General features: G+C 41.1%; 1 protein-coding gene across 1 annotated transcript in view; it reads right to left on the reverse strand.

Moving 5' to 3' along the window:
- The window catches only part of LOC128943616 (nipped-B-like protein), a 141,508-nt gene that overhangs the window by 113,461 nt on the left and 10,234 nt on the right, over nt 1-17,813 (reverse strand). Inside the window, exons 4-7 of the mRNA XM_054286511.1 lie at nt 16,376-16,475; nt 15,275-15,426; nt 14,048-14,208; nt 7,396-7,489 (exon numbers count right to left, since the gene is read on the reverse strand). Coding sequence (XP_054142486.1) covers nt 7,396-7,489; nt 14,048-14,208; nt 15,275-15,426; nt 16,376-16,475 — 507 coding nt within the window. The remainder of the gene's footprint in view (nt 1-7,395; nt 7,490-14,047; nt 14,209-15,274; nt 15,427-16,375; nt 16,476-17,813) is intronic.

Here is a 17,813-nt window from a genome sequence, read left to right on the forward strand (position 1 = left end):
TTCCTCATAGCAGAGGTGCTCCTGCCCTCTAATCATCTTGGTGCCCTCCTCTGGACTTGCTCCAACAGGTCCATGTCCTTCCTATGCTGGGGACCCCAGAGCTGGAGGTAGCACTGCAGGTTGAGTCTCACCAGAGCAAAGTAGAGGGACAGAATCACCTCCCTCGACCTGCTGGCCACTCCTCTTTGGGTACAGCCCAGCACACAGGGGGTCTTTGGGTGCCAGCGCACATGGACGGGGCATGTCCAGCCTCTCACCAACCAGCATCCCCAAGTCTCTCTCCCCAGGGCTGCTCTTCACTCTCTACAACTTCCTGAAAGGTGGTTGTAGTCAGGTGGGGGTTGGTCTCTTTCTCCAGGCAGCAACTGACAGAACAAGAGGACAGAGTCTTAAGCTGCAGCAAGGGAAATATAGGTTGGATGCCAGGAAAGTTTTTTACTGGAAGTGATAAAGTACTGGAATTGTCTGCCCAGGGAGGGAGGTGGTGTAGTCACCATCCCTGGATGTGTTTTAAAAAAGACTGGATGTGGCACTCAGTGCCATGGTTTAGTTGAGGTGTTAGGGCATGGGTTGGACTCAATGATCTTAAAGGTGTCTTCCAACCTAGTGATTCTGTGATTCTTCATCTGTTCATCCCCCAGCCTGGTTTGATCCTGGGGATTGCCCTGACCCAGGTGCAGCACCAGCACTTGGTCTTGTTAAACCTCATGAGATTCCAATGGGCCACTTCTCGAGCTTGTCCAGATCACTCTGGATGGCCCTGTCCTTTAGGTGAGTCACCTGCACCACTCAGTTTGGTGTCATCTGCAAACCTGCCGAGGGTGCCCTTGATCCCTTTGTGTCATTAATGAAGATAACACTGGTCCCAATACAGACCCCCGAGGGACACCACTGGTCACTGATGTCCATTGAGCCTCAGAGCTGTTGACTACAACCCTCTGGATGTGACCATCCAACCAATTCCCTCTCCCCTGAAGAGTCCACCCATCAAATCCATCTGTCTCTAATTTAGAGAGAAAGATGTTGTGGGGCTCCATATCAAAGGCTTTACAGAAGTCCACAGAAAGGACATCTGTAGCCCTTCCCTTGTCCACTGATGGAGTCACTCCATCAGAGGAGGTCACTGGGTTGGTCAGGCAGGACTTGCCTTTGGTGAAGTTGTGCAGGCTGTCCCAAATCACCTCCCCATCCTCCATGTGCCTTAGCAGAGCTTCCCGGAGAGTCTGTTTCATGATCTTCCCAGGCACAGGGGTGAGGCTGACAGGGTGGTGGTTCCCAGGGTCCTCCTTTCTACCCTTTTTAAAGATGGGGACAATATTTCTCTTTTTCCAGTCACCTGGGACTTCACCTGACTGCCATGCCTTTTCAAATATCATGGAGAGTGGCTTGGCAACTACATCAGTCAATTCCTTCAGGACTCTGGGATGCATCACATCGGGTCCCATAGACTTATCTACATTCAGGTTCCTCAGATGGTCATGAGCCCGATCTTAAAGTCGAAGGGACTTTTCTCCCCCAGTCCCCATCCTGCTGTCCATCCATTTGACAGGTGTGGGAAGAGAGGTTGGCACTGAAGACTGAAGCAAAAAATTGAAGAGTACCTCAGCCTTCTCCTTGTCTATTCTTAACAGTTTCCCAGCACTGTTTATCAGGGGGGGTAACACCTTTTTTGACTGCTGACAGACCAGCAGAAGTCTTTCCTGTTATTCTTTGCATCTCTTGCCAGGTTCAGTTCCAGCTTTGCCTTGACCTTCTTGACCCCATCCCTACACAACTGGACTGCATCCCTATACTCTTCCCAGGATACCTATCCTTGTTTCTATTGCCTGTGCATTTCCTTCTTACCCTTTAGTTTGACCAGCAGGTCTCTACTCAGACATGCCCATCTCTTGCCTTCCTTGCCCAATTTCTTGCTCCTGGGGATCACTGGCTCTTGTGCTCTATGGAAGGTTTCCTTCAACATCTGCCAGTTCTATCCTGCTTCCTTGTCCGAGGGCAGTTTCCATGGGGTTCCTATTGACTGACTCTTAGAAGAACTGGAAGTTTGCTTTCCTAAAGTTCATTGTCCCAACTTTACTCTTTCTCTCCATAATTCTACCAGGCACTCAAGTGAGGCAGACAGGCCTGTAGTTTCCAGGATCATCCTTCTTGCCCTTCTTTAAAATTGGGATATTTGCCAGCTTTCAGTCAGCTGAGGCCTCTCCAGATTCCTAAGATCATTCAAAAATCATTGAGAGAGGCCTTGTGGTGACATCAGCAGCTCTTTGAGGAGCCAAAGATGGAGGCAAAGAATGCATTAAACATCTCTGTCTCATCCATGTCCCTGTTTGTGAGGTGACCATCCTCATCCTGTAATGGGCCAATGTTATTTCTTCACTGCCTTTTGCTATTAATGTATTTATAAAACTATTTATTGTCCCCCACAGTTTTGGCAGCTCCAGCTCCAGCTGAGATTTGGCCACACAAATTTTCTCCCTACAGTGGCGAGCAGCATCTCTGTATTCTTCCCATACCACCTGACCTTGCTTCCACTGGGCACACACCTTCCTTTATAACCTTATTTCCAATAGGAGATCACTGTTCAGCCATGCCTGGCCTTCTGCCTCACCTGCTTGACTTCCAACATTGAGCAATTTCCTTCTCCTGTGCCCTTAGGAGGTGATGCTTAAAAAATGACCAGCACTGATGGACCCCAGCATCTTCAGAAGTTTTTTCCCAGGGGACTTACTCACTAGTTCCCTCAGCAGCCTGAAGTCTGCTCTCCTCATGTCCAGAATTGAGGTTTTGCTGGCACTTTTCCTCCTGTCAAGAGATTTTAAACTCGATCTCTTCATGGTCACTGTGGCCATGATGGCTGCCAATCACCACTTTGCTCATGAGATCCTGTGTTGACCAGCAGCAGATCAAGGAGGGCATCTTTCTGAGTCGGCTTCCTTAGGATCTGTTCCATGAAGTTGTCATCCATGTGTTTTAGCAATCTTTTGGACCTGTTTGTGCCAGCTGTGTGATATTCCCAGTTAACAACTGGAAAGTTCAAATTCCCCATGAGGACAAGGGTGGTTGATTTAGAGGTGTTCCTCAAAGAATAATTCATCGGTGTCATGGTCCTGGCTAGAAGGTCTATAAAAGATTTTCACAATGACATCCTCATTATTGGTTTGCTCCTTGATTCTTACCCAGAGGATCTCAACCATGCCATGGCCAACTCCACACATTGCAGTCCCTCCATTACATAGTGCCATACCCCCCCAACACTACCTGCCCTTCCTATCCCTCCTAAAGAGACTGTAATCATTCATCATGACACACCAGTCTTGAAGTAATTCAGAGCTGTACAATCACAGTCTCCAAGTCTCCAGAAGTCCTTGCTACTTCCATCTCAGAAGTACAGAAATGCAGTCTGTAAACATACCTTCAGTAATTGTCTCACATTTCTATGTCATATAAGAAAGATTAGATATAACATCCTTCTTGTGTTTTTTTCTCTGGACTGGTATCTAGTGCCATTCTTTTTGTCCTCCCAAGCAAACAATTAATTATTTTGCTAACTTTATTTATCAAAGTTTGCAATTTGTCAACCAAACTTTCAAGGACAAATGATAGTAGCAACAAAAAGCTCAGTGTAGATACTTGCTGTTTGTCACTGGAAAATTTATCAGCATAACCAATCGCTTTCACTCCAAATTATAGGAAAAAAAACCTCACAGTCAGAGATCACATATTCTAACTAGCACTCATTATCTATATCTCTTCAATGCATTTCTAAAATGCAAGATTAGAGGAAGTAAACATCTGGCAAGATTCTTGCAGCATCAAGAACTGGTTCTCTCAATCAGGGTTTATTAATTTCTTGAAGAAGTCAAAATTAGTAACCTTTTTCAGTTGTGTGCTTTATCAATGAGAAAAGTAAAGCTAGCATACAGGTGAATCAAAAAGCTCCTCTTCCACTTTTTTAGCCTCTCGAATGCTGAAATGTTACAATCTGAACTGCACAATCAGTTGTTTTCAGAAATATTAATGAAAAGTATACCTTCAAAACAAGTTCTAAGACAACCAATTGAAACAGCAGTAACTTTAACCAGAAAAATAATTCAAATATTCTTCTGGTTGAGTGGTTACCAAACAAGTTATATTTCTTTAAGAAAAAGTCTATGCAGCAGTGGGGGAAGATGTCAGAAAATTCTTTTAAATTTAGCACAATACTATATGATCCCTATATTAGTGGTTAATGCTTAGTTTTGTACCATACAGTGCTTAGTACAAACGCCAGAGATTACTGTGCCCTTGTGTTAACTCCCTACATCTGTGACTAATAAGTCTTATGCCAGCTAATGCTTCCTTGTTTACTTATATCAGTGATTAATATGTACTAGCAGATGTCTTAGTTTTAAGAACAGAGAGAGAGTACTGGAGTAAAGAATGATAAGGGAAATGTATTGTGAACTGACCACATATTTGAGATACTCTCAAGGAGGAAAGATTCATCAGATAATTCGGGAACATAAAAGGGAATTTAAAGGAATGGGATGTTCCCAAATGACCACCAAAGACCCTCAAAAGACCCCTACTCATATACAAATATGCTTGTGGAAATAACAAGCATGTATGCATGTATTCAGGAAATGTGATGAAAATGTAATAGACATATGATGAATATATATTAGTTTCAGGAATATAACCTGGTCTGTTAGGTTACTGGGCATGCATGCTTTGAGGAGAATTCCCCATGCATCCAGTGCTGCTGATTAAGCAATTTTTGCTTCCTAACATAAAAAAAAATGTTTGGAATGTTTATTTCCCAGTTTTAGGTGACAATGGTAATCATATATTTGAGTGCAAGTAGCTTATGTCAGAACCCAGGACATTCCTCTGGCTGCCTTGGATGACTCGAGCCCCTGGCAAGGAGCTCAGAGACCTTAGCATGAAGCCAAAGACACCTGTGCTTTTGATTTTAACCCATGGAGAAAATTATCAACTTTATGTGAAGATTTACAAGCCACGAGAGTTTAAGTAGAATGATAGCTAGTTTGTCACAAGAGAGAAAAGTAGAATGTTGGGGTTTTTAGAATGGAAGTTCAGAAGCCAAGATGGAGGGATTTGGACGTGCCTTGTCCTTCCTCTTTCTTCTTCTTAGCCTCCATCTTCTTTGTGATGGTGGCACTTTTGGATTGGTTTAGAGTAGAGACGGACTGTCTAACATAGGTGATAGGTATTGTAAAATTATTGTAAATAAAGTACATGTAGTTCTTAGTATAAAAAACTAACACCACCTCTGGGACAGTCAGTGTGCCATGGACCGACCTGCTAGACAGACCTCAGCAGGTCAGAAAAAAAATGTTAGAGATAAGAGAAAATAAACAACCTTGAAAACCACAGCCAAGGAATCCTGACTCCTTCTTCGATTGCGACACTGGGAAAAAGAGACATTCTAACACCTCAGGGTCATCTCGACCACAGAGACTCTGAGAGCTTAGATTCACAATGTTGTTAAACTGATAAGCTCAAACATCAATTTTGTGTACAGAGTTAAAGAAAAACAACCACATTTAGTCTCTGCCATTTACATAAGTCTCACAACAAGTCCTTTAGCACAAAACCTCCTAAAATACTCATGAAGGCGTGCTATACAATTACTTCTCATTTGAGCCACATTTCTTCTATCACTATTTACCACAGTATATGCCTGCAGAAGATGAACCACAGTGATCATTTAGCAGTAACAGAATCATAGAATAATTCAGTTAAGGAACCTCAGGAGGCCTTTAGTTGATCCTTGTGATCAAAGCAGGGTGAGCAAGACCATGTGTCCTGGTTCTGACCAGGACAGGGTTAATTTTTGCAGTAGTTGTGAGGGGGCATGGCCAGGACCCAGAAGTTATTCTATACTACCTAACATCATTGCTGGGGGCAAGGGGAAAGGGAGTGTCTGCTGGGGAGAAGGGGCTCCTTCCTGCGAAGTAAGTGGGGCAGAGGAAGCCATCCAGCCATCCGCTATTTTAGGGGGGTTTCCATGTGAATAATTTCCTTTCTTGTACCCTTTGTCATTAGTATTGTTGCTCTCACTGTTACTTTTCTTATCTCATTGCTGTTTCCAGTAAATTGTTCTTATCTCAACCCATGATCTTTGCCCTCTGTATCTCCAATTCTCCTCTCTGGCCCACCACCCACCACAGCAGGAGGGGGAGGGGAAAATGGGAGACCAACAGAAGGTCACATAGTTTGTGAGAGTCTTGGTGGGGGTACTGAATTGGGAAGTATCCTTCCTAAACCATGACACCATGTTATGCAGGGCTAATCCAGCCAGGTCTTGAAAACATCCAAGAATGAAAAATGTAGATTCTCTGGGCTTTTCTAATGCTCAACTGTCCTGATAGAAAAAAAGGTTTTCCTTATATCTAGTCAGAACCTCCCATTTCAATCTAAGTCCACTGTGTCTCATCCTTGCTCCACAACACTGTGGAAAGCCTGACTCAAGTCTTCATGATAATCTCATAGGTATGAGGAAACTGCTCTAAGGTCTGCCTGTTCATTGTGTGTCATCCCATCTGTGTGTCCCTGTCATCATCATCATCTACATTCACCCGCAAAGACTTGTTATCCAGGCTGCACAACCCCAATACCCTCGCCTTCTCTGGAATCTCCCCCATCTCCTCTTCTCCCTCTCCACCTATTCTGACCACCTAGAAAGATTTAATTTTGTTTCAGGATTAAAGAGAAGAAAACAGTATTGCTTCTTTTTACTATTGCTATGTAAATACATAAGCACTGAATACTTAAATTAACAAGAATATGCCCAAACCCCTACCTTACTAATCTCATCTATCTCAGTCATTGCTTCTTAGGAAGAATATTAAAAACAGCAGTATGCATTACATATTTTAGCATAAAGAATTATTTTCTCAGCTGACTGACAGTTTATCCTATTCCTTGTCCACAGCTAAGGTTTTCAGGCTTCATTTATGCTATATATATTGTGTTCATTGAACTACTTTTTATTTCATGTTCATAAAATTTGATTATGGCAATCAAGACAAGCATTACATGTTAAAACACTTTTGAGCTGGTTAAGAGTTCAATACTTGTAATGCTGCCTTGAAATAATTTCTTATGTAGAGCAACTGAAACTATTCCTTTAAAGAATTTAATCCTCATATTGGAAAGGATTTAAAATTATTCTGTCCTTCATGGATTTGAGTTTTGCTTTGAAGTATGATTAATCAATTTTTGAACCTTCAGGAATTTCTTCTGAATCAGGGCTCAAAATAATTTTGTATCGAAAAATTAATGACATACTCTTTAGCACTATTGGAATACAGAAGTTGGGAGAACTAACTTTAAACTCTGTGTTTTAAAACTGGGAAAAAAATACATTCATATATATGACTGCTAGATTACCTTTAAGGGTTCCATCACTTCCAGATGGAGAGCAGACTGACTGTGGTGACCTCAAGGAAAAAGATGCAGCATTCCTTACTGAAGGATCGCCATCCTAAAGTGACCATGATAAAATAAAAAAAAAAATCATGAACACTTCATAAAATAAAGACCAAAATTAGTACATATACTGGTAAAATGGACTGGATGAAAAAGCATACGAAAATATTAGAAAAATATTTCTTTATATAAAAAACTTTGTCATTTAGACTCCTATTGGACTACTATATAGGCAAAATTAAAAAAAAAAAAACTCAGCCTTAAGAATTTAGAACCAGAACATGCACACAAAAATAAATCCATGTATGTCTTCTAGCTAAATAAGCACTTTGGTTGACATTAAGATTTCATTTAGAAGTTTTTTGTTACATATAGTAAAGAGCTGAAAAACAGAAAGATGAACTCTCTACAATAGCAACTGAAAGAAATTGAGTACAATAAGTAGATTTTTCTCTTTTTTAAACAAATTCAGCATTATTTAAATTAGCCTACCCTTAAAGTTTACTAGAATGCCATCTTACTTTTACAGTTAAGCAAACCAAAACTTTGTATTCATACCCTCCAACATAAACACATCAGGACTGAACAAAGTCTGTAGCACACCCATTGTGGCAAGTGAAATAGATGGATGTCAACTACACACTCCCTCTGACGATGGTAAATAAGCCAATTTCCACATGCATAGCAGTAGATCAGTCACTGCATGTTATGCCTTGTGAAGGCATAGTTCACACTGCTTAAGAATAAAGAAAATAGTTTGATATTTATGGACTGAAAGTGCTTACAAGGCAAAGAGTATAAATTCATAAGAAACCATACTTCATCAATTTCATCACACATAGGCATTTACAAAACAATTCTATTAGATTTTTTCCCCTCCCACAGCAAAATGAATCTAAACCTCATGACGTGCTATTAATTACACTTATTTTTCTAACTGCTTGCAAAAAGACTTGTTGCCTGGTGAAAAAGCCTCATGTGTAAAGAAATCTAATATTCTGATTCGATGCAATAAAAACAACTATACCTTAAACTTACATGCTTTTTATTGCAAGTCAAAATGAATTAATTTGCTGATCTTACAGTTACTTGCTTATTTAATACACTGAAAGTAAGGAGATTATTTTTTCAAACATTAATTATCACTGAATTATAATAAATCTCAAATCCACCAAAATACTGGAGGGAACAAAAGCTTAGTAACTTTCATAGATATTTTTTTTATTAGAACAGGAGAGGTCCTCTACCCATGGACATCCAAGGACAAAGGTAAAGACGTCTTTTATTAAATTAATTGAACTAACTAGGTAGATGATCTTTCAGGTACACACATGCCATTCCTGAAAATTTGTCAGCTAGTGTACAAGCCCTCATTTACTCTTTCCTAGATAAGAACTTCACCAAATGGTGAAATGTAAGCACAAACTTCTATTCTGGGCATGTTCTCACATGCACTTATAGTCCAGAAAGCCAACTGCAGTCTGGGCTGCATCAAAAGCAGTGTAACCCAGCAGGTCAAGAGAAGTGATTCTGTCCCTCTACTCTGCTCTGGTGAGACCCCACCTGCAGTACTGCCTCCAGCTCTGGAGTCCCCAGTACAGGAAGGACATGGACCTGCTAAAGCAAGTCCAGAAGAGGCCACCAAGATGATTAGAGGGCAGGAGCACCTCTGCTATGAGGAAAGGCTGAGAGGATTAGGACTCTTCAGCCTGGAGAAGAGAAAGCTCCAGGGACACCTTAGAGCAGCCTTCCAATAGCTGAAGGGAGCCTGCAACAAAGCCAGAGGAGGACTCTTTATCAGGGAGTTTAGCAATAGGACAAGGAACAAGGGCTTAAAGCTGAAAGAGGGTAGATCTAGATTAGATGTTAGGAAGGAAGTCTTCCCTGTGAGTGTGGTGAGGCCCTGGGACAAGTTGTCAAGAGAAGCTGTGTCTACCAAATCCCTGGAAGTGTTCAAGGCCAGGCTGGATGGGGCTTGAAACATCTTGGTCTAGTGGAAGGTGTCCCTGTCTACAGTAGGGGGTTGGAACTAGATGGTGCTTAAGGTCCCTTCCAACCCAAACCATTCTTTGATTATCAGGTTTCTCAAATATGGTCCTTTACTTGAGTATTTGCACAGTGAGTCTTCAAGTATATGCTTGCTGATTTAGTAGAATCGAATATTACAAACCCACAATATCCGACAGACATTAATAACTTCTTAAGAACAAAATCCCAAAGCTAAGAAAAAATATAAACAAAGTTTTAGATTTTATGATTTAATAATCCTTGCTCATAACTATCTCTGTCAATGTTAATACTGTTTTTAAAAAAGATGCAGCATTATGATTAATGTGATTGTTCACATATAAATGCAAAACTTGAATTACTTCAACTTCTTCAAACTGTTTTCTGCGGGACAGCTACTAAAATCAGTTTTAAAAGGTATACTTACTTTTTACCCTCAGTCTTTTTCCCATTAAACTGAACAACGATGGTATGCTTTATGTTTTCACAGTCAGTCAGTTTTGAATGAGTTTCATAGAATTGTTAAGGTTGGAAAATATTTTTAAGATCATCAAGTCCAACCAATGACACAGCACCACCATTATGTTGACCATTAAACCATGTCCTCAAGTGCCACATCCACATATTTTTTTGAACACTTTCAAGGATGGTGACTCGACCAATACCCTGGGCAGTCTGTTCCAATGTTTGACAACTGTTTCCATAAAGACATTTTCCCTAATATCCAATATAAACCTCCCCTGGAACAACTTGAGGCCATTTCCTCTTGTCCTATCTCTTCTTCCCCAGAAGACCACAACTCCCACCTGGCTCCACCCTCCTTTCAGGGAGTTGTAGAGAGTGAGAAGGTTACCCCTGAGCATCCTGTTCTCCAGGATGAGCCCCCTCAGCTACTCGTGGTGTTCCAGACCCCTCCCCAGCTCCATTGCCCTTCTCTGGACTCGCTCCAGCACCACAATGTCTTTCTTGCAGTGAGGGGGCCAGAACTGGACACAGCATTCGAGGTGTGGCCTCACCAGTGCTGAGTACAGAGGGACAATCACTGCCCTGGTCCTGCTGCTCACACCATTTTCTGATCCAAGCCAGGATGCCATTGGCCTTCTTGCCTACCTAGGCACACACTAGCTCATGTTCAGCTGCTGTCGCTCAGCACCCCCAGGTCCTTTTCCTGTGGGCAGCTTTCCAGCCACTATTTCCCAAGACTGTAGTGTTTCAGGGGGTTGTGTGACTCAAATGCGGGACCTGGCGCTTGGCCTTGTTGAACCTCATACAATTGGCCTTGTCCCATTGCTCCAGCCTGTCCAGATCCCTCTGCAGAGCCTTCCTGCCATCCAGCAGATCAACACTCCACCCCAACTTGGTGCCCTCTGTAAACTTGCTGAGGTTGCACTTGATCCCCTTGTCCAGGTCATCAATGAAGATATTAAAAAGGGCTGGCCTCCATACTGAGCTTTGGGGAACTCCACTGGTGACTGGCTGCCAACTGGATGTAGCTCCATTCTCCACCACTCTCTGGGCCTGACCATCCTGACAGTTCCTAGCCCAGTGAAGAGAGCACCTGTCCAACCCATGGGCTGCCAGCTTTTCCAGGAAAATTCTATGGGAGACAGCATCAAAGACTTTACCTAAGTGCAGGTAGTCACACACACAGCCTTTCCCTCACACACTGGGTGGGTCATCTGGTCATAAAAGGAGATCAGGTTGGTCAAGCAGGACCTGCCTTTCCTAAACCCCTTCTGGCTGGGCCTGATCCCCTGGTTGTCCTTTGTCCTGCGCATGCCACGTGATCGCACTCAAAATTATCTATTCCATAACCTTCCCAGGTACTGAGGTCAGGCTGACAGGCCTGTAGCTCCCCGGATCCTCCTTCCAGCCCTTCTTGTTTATGGCTGTCACATTGGTACCTCCAGTCACCTGGGACCTCCTCAGTTGGCTAGGACTGCTGGTAAATGATGGACAGTGTCTTGGTGACCTCTTCTGCCAGCTCCCTTAGTACCCTTGGCTAGATCCTATCCAACCCCATAGACGTGAGAGGGTCTAAGTAGCATACCAAGCCTTTTCCTCATCATTTGTCACTGTTTACCTCCACGTCAAATACAGGATGGAGATTCTCCTTGGCCCTCCTTTTGTTGCTGATGTATCTGTAGAACCACTTTTTGTTGTCTTTTACAGCCGTAGGCAGATGAAGTTCTAGCTGGGCTTTGGCTCTTCGAATTTTCTCCCTGCATGACCTCACAACATCCTTGTAGTCCTACTGAGCTGCCTGCCTCTTTTTCCAGAGGTGATGCACTCTCTTGTTCTCTCTGAGTTCTATTCAAAGCTCTCTGTTCAGCCAGGCCAGTCTTCCCTGCTGGCTTGTCTTTTGGCACATGGGGACAGCCTGCTCCCTTCAGATTTCTTTTTTAAAGCACATCCAGCTTTCCTGGAGCCCTTTGCCCTTCAGGACTGCCTCCCAAGTGACTCTCTCAACCAGGCTCCCAAACAGGCCAGTCTGCACTCTGCAAGTCCAAGGTGGCAGTTTTGCTGATCCCCCTGCTTACTTCTCTGAGAACAGAAAATTATCATTTCATTATCACTGTGCCCAAGATGGCCTCCAATTATCACATCCCACACCAGCCCTTCTCTGTTCACAAACAGCAGGTCCAGTGGGGCACTATTCCTGATTGTCTCACTCACCAGCTGTGTCAGTTCTTCCACACACTCCAGGTACCTCCTGGACTGTTTCCTCTGCTGTGCTCTATTTCCAGAATAGATCTGGTAAGTTGAAGTCCCCCATGAGAACAAGGGCCAGTGATCGCGAGACTTCTCCCAGCTACCTATAGAACATTTTGTCTTTTTCATCTTGGCTGGGTGGTCTATAGGAGATTCCCATCAGGAGATTTGCTCTGCTGGCCTTCCCCTTAATTCTTACCCATAAACACTCAAACCTACCATTACCATCATCGAGTTCTAGACAATCAGAACATTCTCTAACATACGAGAGATATCTAACGCCTCTCCTTCCTTGCTGATCCCTTATAAAGAGTTTATACTCATCCATTGCAGCCTTTCAGTCATGCAAGTCATCCCACCATGTCTCCATGATTGCAACTATATTATAGTTTCCCTGCTGTACCATGGCTTCCAGTCCATCCTGTTTGTTGCCCATGCTGCATGCATTGTTGTAGAGTCATTTCAGTTGCATGTGCTGATGATACAAAACTAGGAGGAGTGGCTGATACACCTGAAGGCTGTGCTGCCATTCACAGGGACCTTGATAGGCTGGAGTATTGGGTGGAGAGAAGCCTAATGAGGTTCAACAAGGGCAAGTGTAGGGTCCTGCACCTGGGGAGAAATAACCCCAAGTACCAGTACAGGTTAAGGGCAGCCTACTAGAGGTAGTAGTTGGGGAATATATGTTCATTTAATGTCAAGAACTGCTTCCTATTTTGAAGAATTTGCATTGCTGAAACAGAGACTGAGAAAAGTACCTGATGAGATTGTGTATTATGATAGATTCCTTCATTGCAAAACTCTCTTGTTGAAGATATCACTTCTCAGCTAATATTTTTCATCAGCATAATTCTTTCATTTAAAAAGAGAAGACTAATAAAACTAATAACTGTGTTAGAGTCCCAGTGTACTAATCCCTGTAAGGAATTTAGGTAGCCTGGTGTTATCAATACACTTGTTGAATACAACAGTTTTTTGCTTCCACAAGCTAATTTAGGAAGACAAGAGTTGCCCCTAGTTTTCATAAGGTAAATTAAATATATCTTTTTTTAAAAGGTCAAAAAAAGGCCTACTTGTCACCAGGTTTTGATCAAGTTTTGTAACTGTTGTAGGCATCACTAAGACCGCATAGTTCAAAAAACTAAAAGCAAAAAATAAAAATGAAACTTAAGTGCTGTCTCCTTAAGAGGTGTTAAGAGACTGTGTGCCAAACTTGTAAAGAAGAGTCAAAACATGTTTCATCCACAGGATGAGATGCTCATTAAGAAAGTGAAGAAGTTGAAAACACCATGGGAGAAAGTTGCTGTTCTTTTTCACTTATAATCAATACTTTAGCAAGAATTTCTCCCACGTGAAATCAAGTCACTAGGAAAACATATTATAAATAAACCAGGCCATAAAAACACATAATAGATCTGTAAGAAAAAAATGTTAAAAGCAATTTTTGCCTTTGACAACACTACTATATTACTGAATAGGTTATGCAATTGTCTCATATAATTGACAGGGGAATCTTCAGAAAGACATGTTAACTATAAACCTATTCAGAATCTAGTATTGTTTACATCAATATATTGATACAATAATTGCAGAGAGCCTCTACCATCTCTTTATAATAACCTCACATACATTAGATTTTTTTACTTTTCATACTTTCATCAGAATCAATGTCACAAACTGTTCCAAAGGACAGAGATCTAGAAAAATCTTAAAACTTGCACATTAAAGTTGCACATCTGAGTGCACACATCTGCAAACCGAAATATATTGTCAGTGGTTTTATTCATCAACAGCATCCTCATAAAATATCTGACTTTTAAGGCAGCTAAACACATACTTGGTTTATCACAGTAAATATTTGTTTCATCATCATAAACTGATCTAGGTAACATACATCACTACTTATCCTGTGCACCATCTGTAGATAGTCTTCATTTGAGCCATGTCTAGAATTATCAGCATGATAATTAGCTGAATTTCCAGACAACTGACTTGAAACTTTATTTTCATGGAGATTTCTCATCCCAGTTGTGACAATGGGACTAGATACTGAAGCTGAAATACAGAAAAATAAAAATAATTACACCAATATAGTCACACAATCATTAACTCTAAAAAAATCTCACAGAAAAGGCCATAATATGAATGTGTTGGATGCAGGAGGTCTAGGATTGTAACAAGAATCCCAACTTTCTTCACTGAATCCTTTTTGCACAAATACCTTGACTAAAATTAGTATTAAATTTTCAAGAGACCTAAACCTAAATTCCATGTACAGATTAGCCAAGCTTCGCTCCACATCTATCCTAATTACAGTCAGCATCATACTCATAGGTTATAGAAAACTTTATTTTCCTCTATATAATATGCATTCTCTACCTTTAATAACTTCCAAGGTATTAATGAGACACATAACGTTACATACAGAACACCTATATAAATTCTAAGCACACTGCTAAACTTTAGGAACAGATGATTTAAAAGAATCTAACAAGAATTCTACTTCCAAGAAAGGATAATGCCTAGATACTTAACAGTGTTCATGTTGTTCAAGATTGCTTTGAGAAAAGGGAAAAACAAAGACATCCATTAATTCTGAAGGTCATCTTTGCCAGTTACTGCATACCTTGAGTATAATTCTAGCCAACTTAGCCTAGCCTACACTGCAAAGGTTTGGTACGGTTAAATAAGCTGGCAGGAAAATTTACATTATACTGGCAAAAAATATGTTTTCGCCAGTACAGATAAACAATTGCCATAGCTAACAAAAAGTTTTAGGGTTTTTTAAATTTTTCTATTATCATGTATATGTGACAACTATGCAAAATCAGTGTACATAGAGGAGAAGCATTAACACCAAGGTCACTGGTTCAATCCCTATATGGGCCATTCACTTAAGAGTTGGACTTGATGATCCTTCTGGGATTTTTTGAAATAAAATAAATACTACCACTGTACAGTCAGGAAAGCCAAGGTTAAGCATACCCAAAAAATTCTCTACCAACTCCAAGATTTGCATTAAGCATGTGACTCCTTCAAAGAAATTAGAGAGCTGTGAAACACACACATGAAGGTAAAGCTGACTTAAGACAGGAGAATAAAATAAATATCAAAGACTTACCTTGCTGCATCTGAGGATGTGGTGTGTAACTTGGAGGATGTGAATATGGCATGTATCCTGCAGGACTTTGAGGAGCATATGGACTAGGCACTGGACTGTTCTGTTGTGCCAAAAATCTGTTACCAGAGCTTGTTTGTGGTGGCACAAACCGGCTAAAAAATAAAATGAAGAAGTTTGAAAAAGTTGAAAAAGGAAATTTATACAAATTTCTTATTTCTTTTAGAAGACAAAGGGAGCTGGGGGTGTTTAGTCTGGAGAAAAGAAGGCTCAGGGGACACTTTATCGTTGAAAGGAGGTAGCAAGCAACACAGCAAGAGGAAATGGCCTCAAGTTATTCTAGGGGAGGATTAAATTATATATCAGGAAAAATTTCTTTACCAAAAGGTTTGTCAAGCACTGGCTCACACTGCCCAGTGAAGTGATTAAGTCACCAACCTGGAGGTATTTAAAATGTGTGTACATGTGTCACTTAGGGACACGGTTTAGTAGAGGACCTGACAGTGTTAGGTTAACGGTTGGACTTGATGATCTTAGAGGTCTTTTCCAAACTAAATGATTCTATAGGTACATGCTACTTGCTGACACTCAAAGTTTGAAAAAGAACCCGAAAGTTGATGAGAAAGCTGATGGAAGACTGGCCAAATTACTGGACCTATCCTCCTCTGAGCAGCATTTTGTATAACTGTTACAACAGTATTCCATGTTTTTACAAGCCTTCTTTTCCACCCTTCTGTCACACTGGTAATGTTATACATGCTGGAACACATAGCCTCTTCTCTCCTGTTCTCCTGCCACAGGTAGAAAATAGCTGTAGGGGTGTCAGGAGGCAGGGGTATTATTTTAGCGGGAAAGAAAGTTTGCCAAAATTATGTGAGGGAGGGACAGCAGGGAATTCTGACTAATCAGAATACAAAGATTACTCACTAGCAAAACCGTGTTGCTTTTCCAGCTGAAGAAACTCACCCTGCTGTCAGACAAATGCAAAATATATCCTGACACTGATCACCTTCCATTCACATACTTGCAAAAAGAATTGACTGTCACTGTAGATAGAATTTGCAGTTTGCTGCCCATCCCACCCCATTTAAAAGAGAATGTTACCTGGAAGGGCTATGTGAGATAGTAGTTTGTTGATAATTAGAAGATGCAGGACTACCTCTCATGGAGTTCTGAGAAATATTAAACTGCGACATCATCATCCCTATTAAGAAGATAGCAGCATTACTTTACATGCATTTCCTTTTTAATCAATGAAGTCTGTCATTTCAGAAATTATTATATACAAGAGATTACAAACTTTACAAACATTAACATCTTCTGACCACAACTGTTAGAAAACATTTTTAAAAGATTGATTTCATGTAAGATGTCCATTTACACCATGACATAAAAAGCATGTTCCCTAAAGGAGTATTAAATCAACAATAAATGTCAACGGCAGTTCCCCCCTCTGGTCCTTAGCTAGTAAATAGTAACATTTTATAACAGGCCACATACTCCACACCCCAAGCTTGTGCGTGGAGTACTCAATGTGCCAATAAGATTTGGAAACTTCACAACAACTCAGAAGAACACAGAAAACTTATCTCCCATTTTTAGATCAAGTACAACAAACAATCACCTCAGGCTGAGTGGTGCAAGATATTCTCCCTGCTCCCCTAATGCCCTAGTGGTTCCTTTCTAGCCAGGGACAACAGCTTTCTATTCCAGCTCCACCACACTTAGAAGGAATGTTATCAAAGAAGGTGCTGAAATATTTTCAGTTGCAAAGAACCACCAGTATCCCATCTGTAGTCTCCAACAGCCTGTAGATTGCCACAGCCATGCTTTGAAAATTCAGGAGTTGTACTAGATGGCAAGCCACAAGTACCAATGGGCCTGGAACTAACTTGCATCTTTATTAGGGAGAATTTAAATGAATCTTTTTAGTTTTCTCTCTTCCATACAGATATAAAAAATTTCTAACCACCACATAACACTGGAAATTGAAATGGTACAGGTACACAAGAACTTATATGACTTTTAACCAGGTGATTTTAATGATAGAATTTAATGTCTTGCAGCTAAAACAGCATCAGAATTCACATACACACTTGTGGTTTCAGTTCAAAACCGGGCAGAAAGACCAATTTCGTGTTGTGGTTTATGTTCGCCAATTCAAGATTTCCCCAATTTGAAATTTTTCCAGCCAATGCACTAAAGAATGTGGTATGTTTGGTGCTGGCGAGTCACCAATACACTCACTTCCTGCTGTGAGACAGGATTAGGAGAATGGCAAAGAAGGCTCAAAACTTTAAGAGGGTATAAAGAAAATTTTATTAAAAGTAACTAGATGGAAAAAAGTAGTAAGAATCAAAACAAACCCTTCACAACACTTTTCTTCCCCTCACAACCTTTTCTTTCCTACAGACAATGTAAAGAAACCACACCCAAGATTTCCAGTCAGTTTACCACCTCTAAAATAGTCTTTCTTCAGTTCACTGAGGGAGAGAAGTCTCTCTTTTTAAGGTTATAGAGACTTCTCCACAAGAGGAAAGGA

The sequence above is a fragment of the Melozone crissalis genome, unplaced genomic scaffold (assembly GCF_028551555.1).
Source record: "Melozone crissalis strain CALT ecotype California unplaced genomic scaffold, PUWL_Pcris_2 ptg000049l_1, whole genome shotgun sequence".
NCBI lineage: Eukaryota > Metazoa > Chordata > Aves > Passeriformes > Passerellidae > Melozone > Melozone crissalis.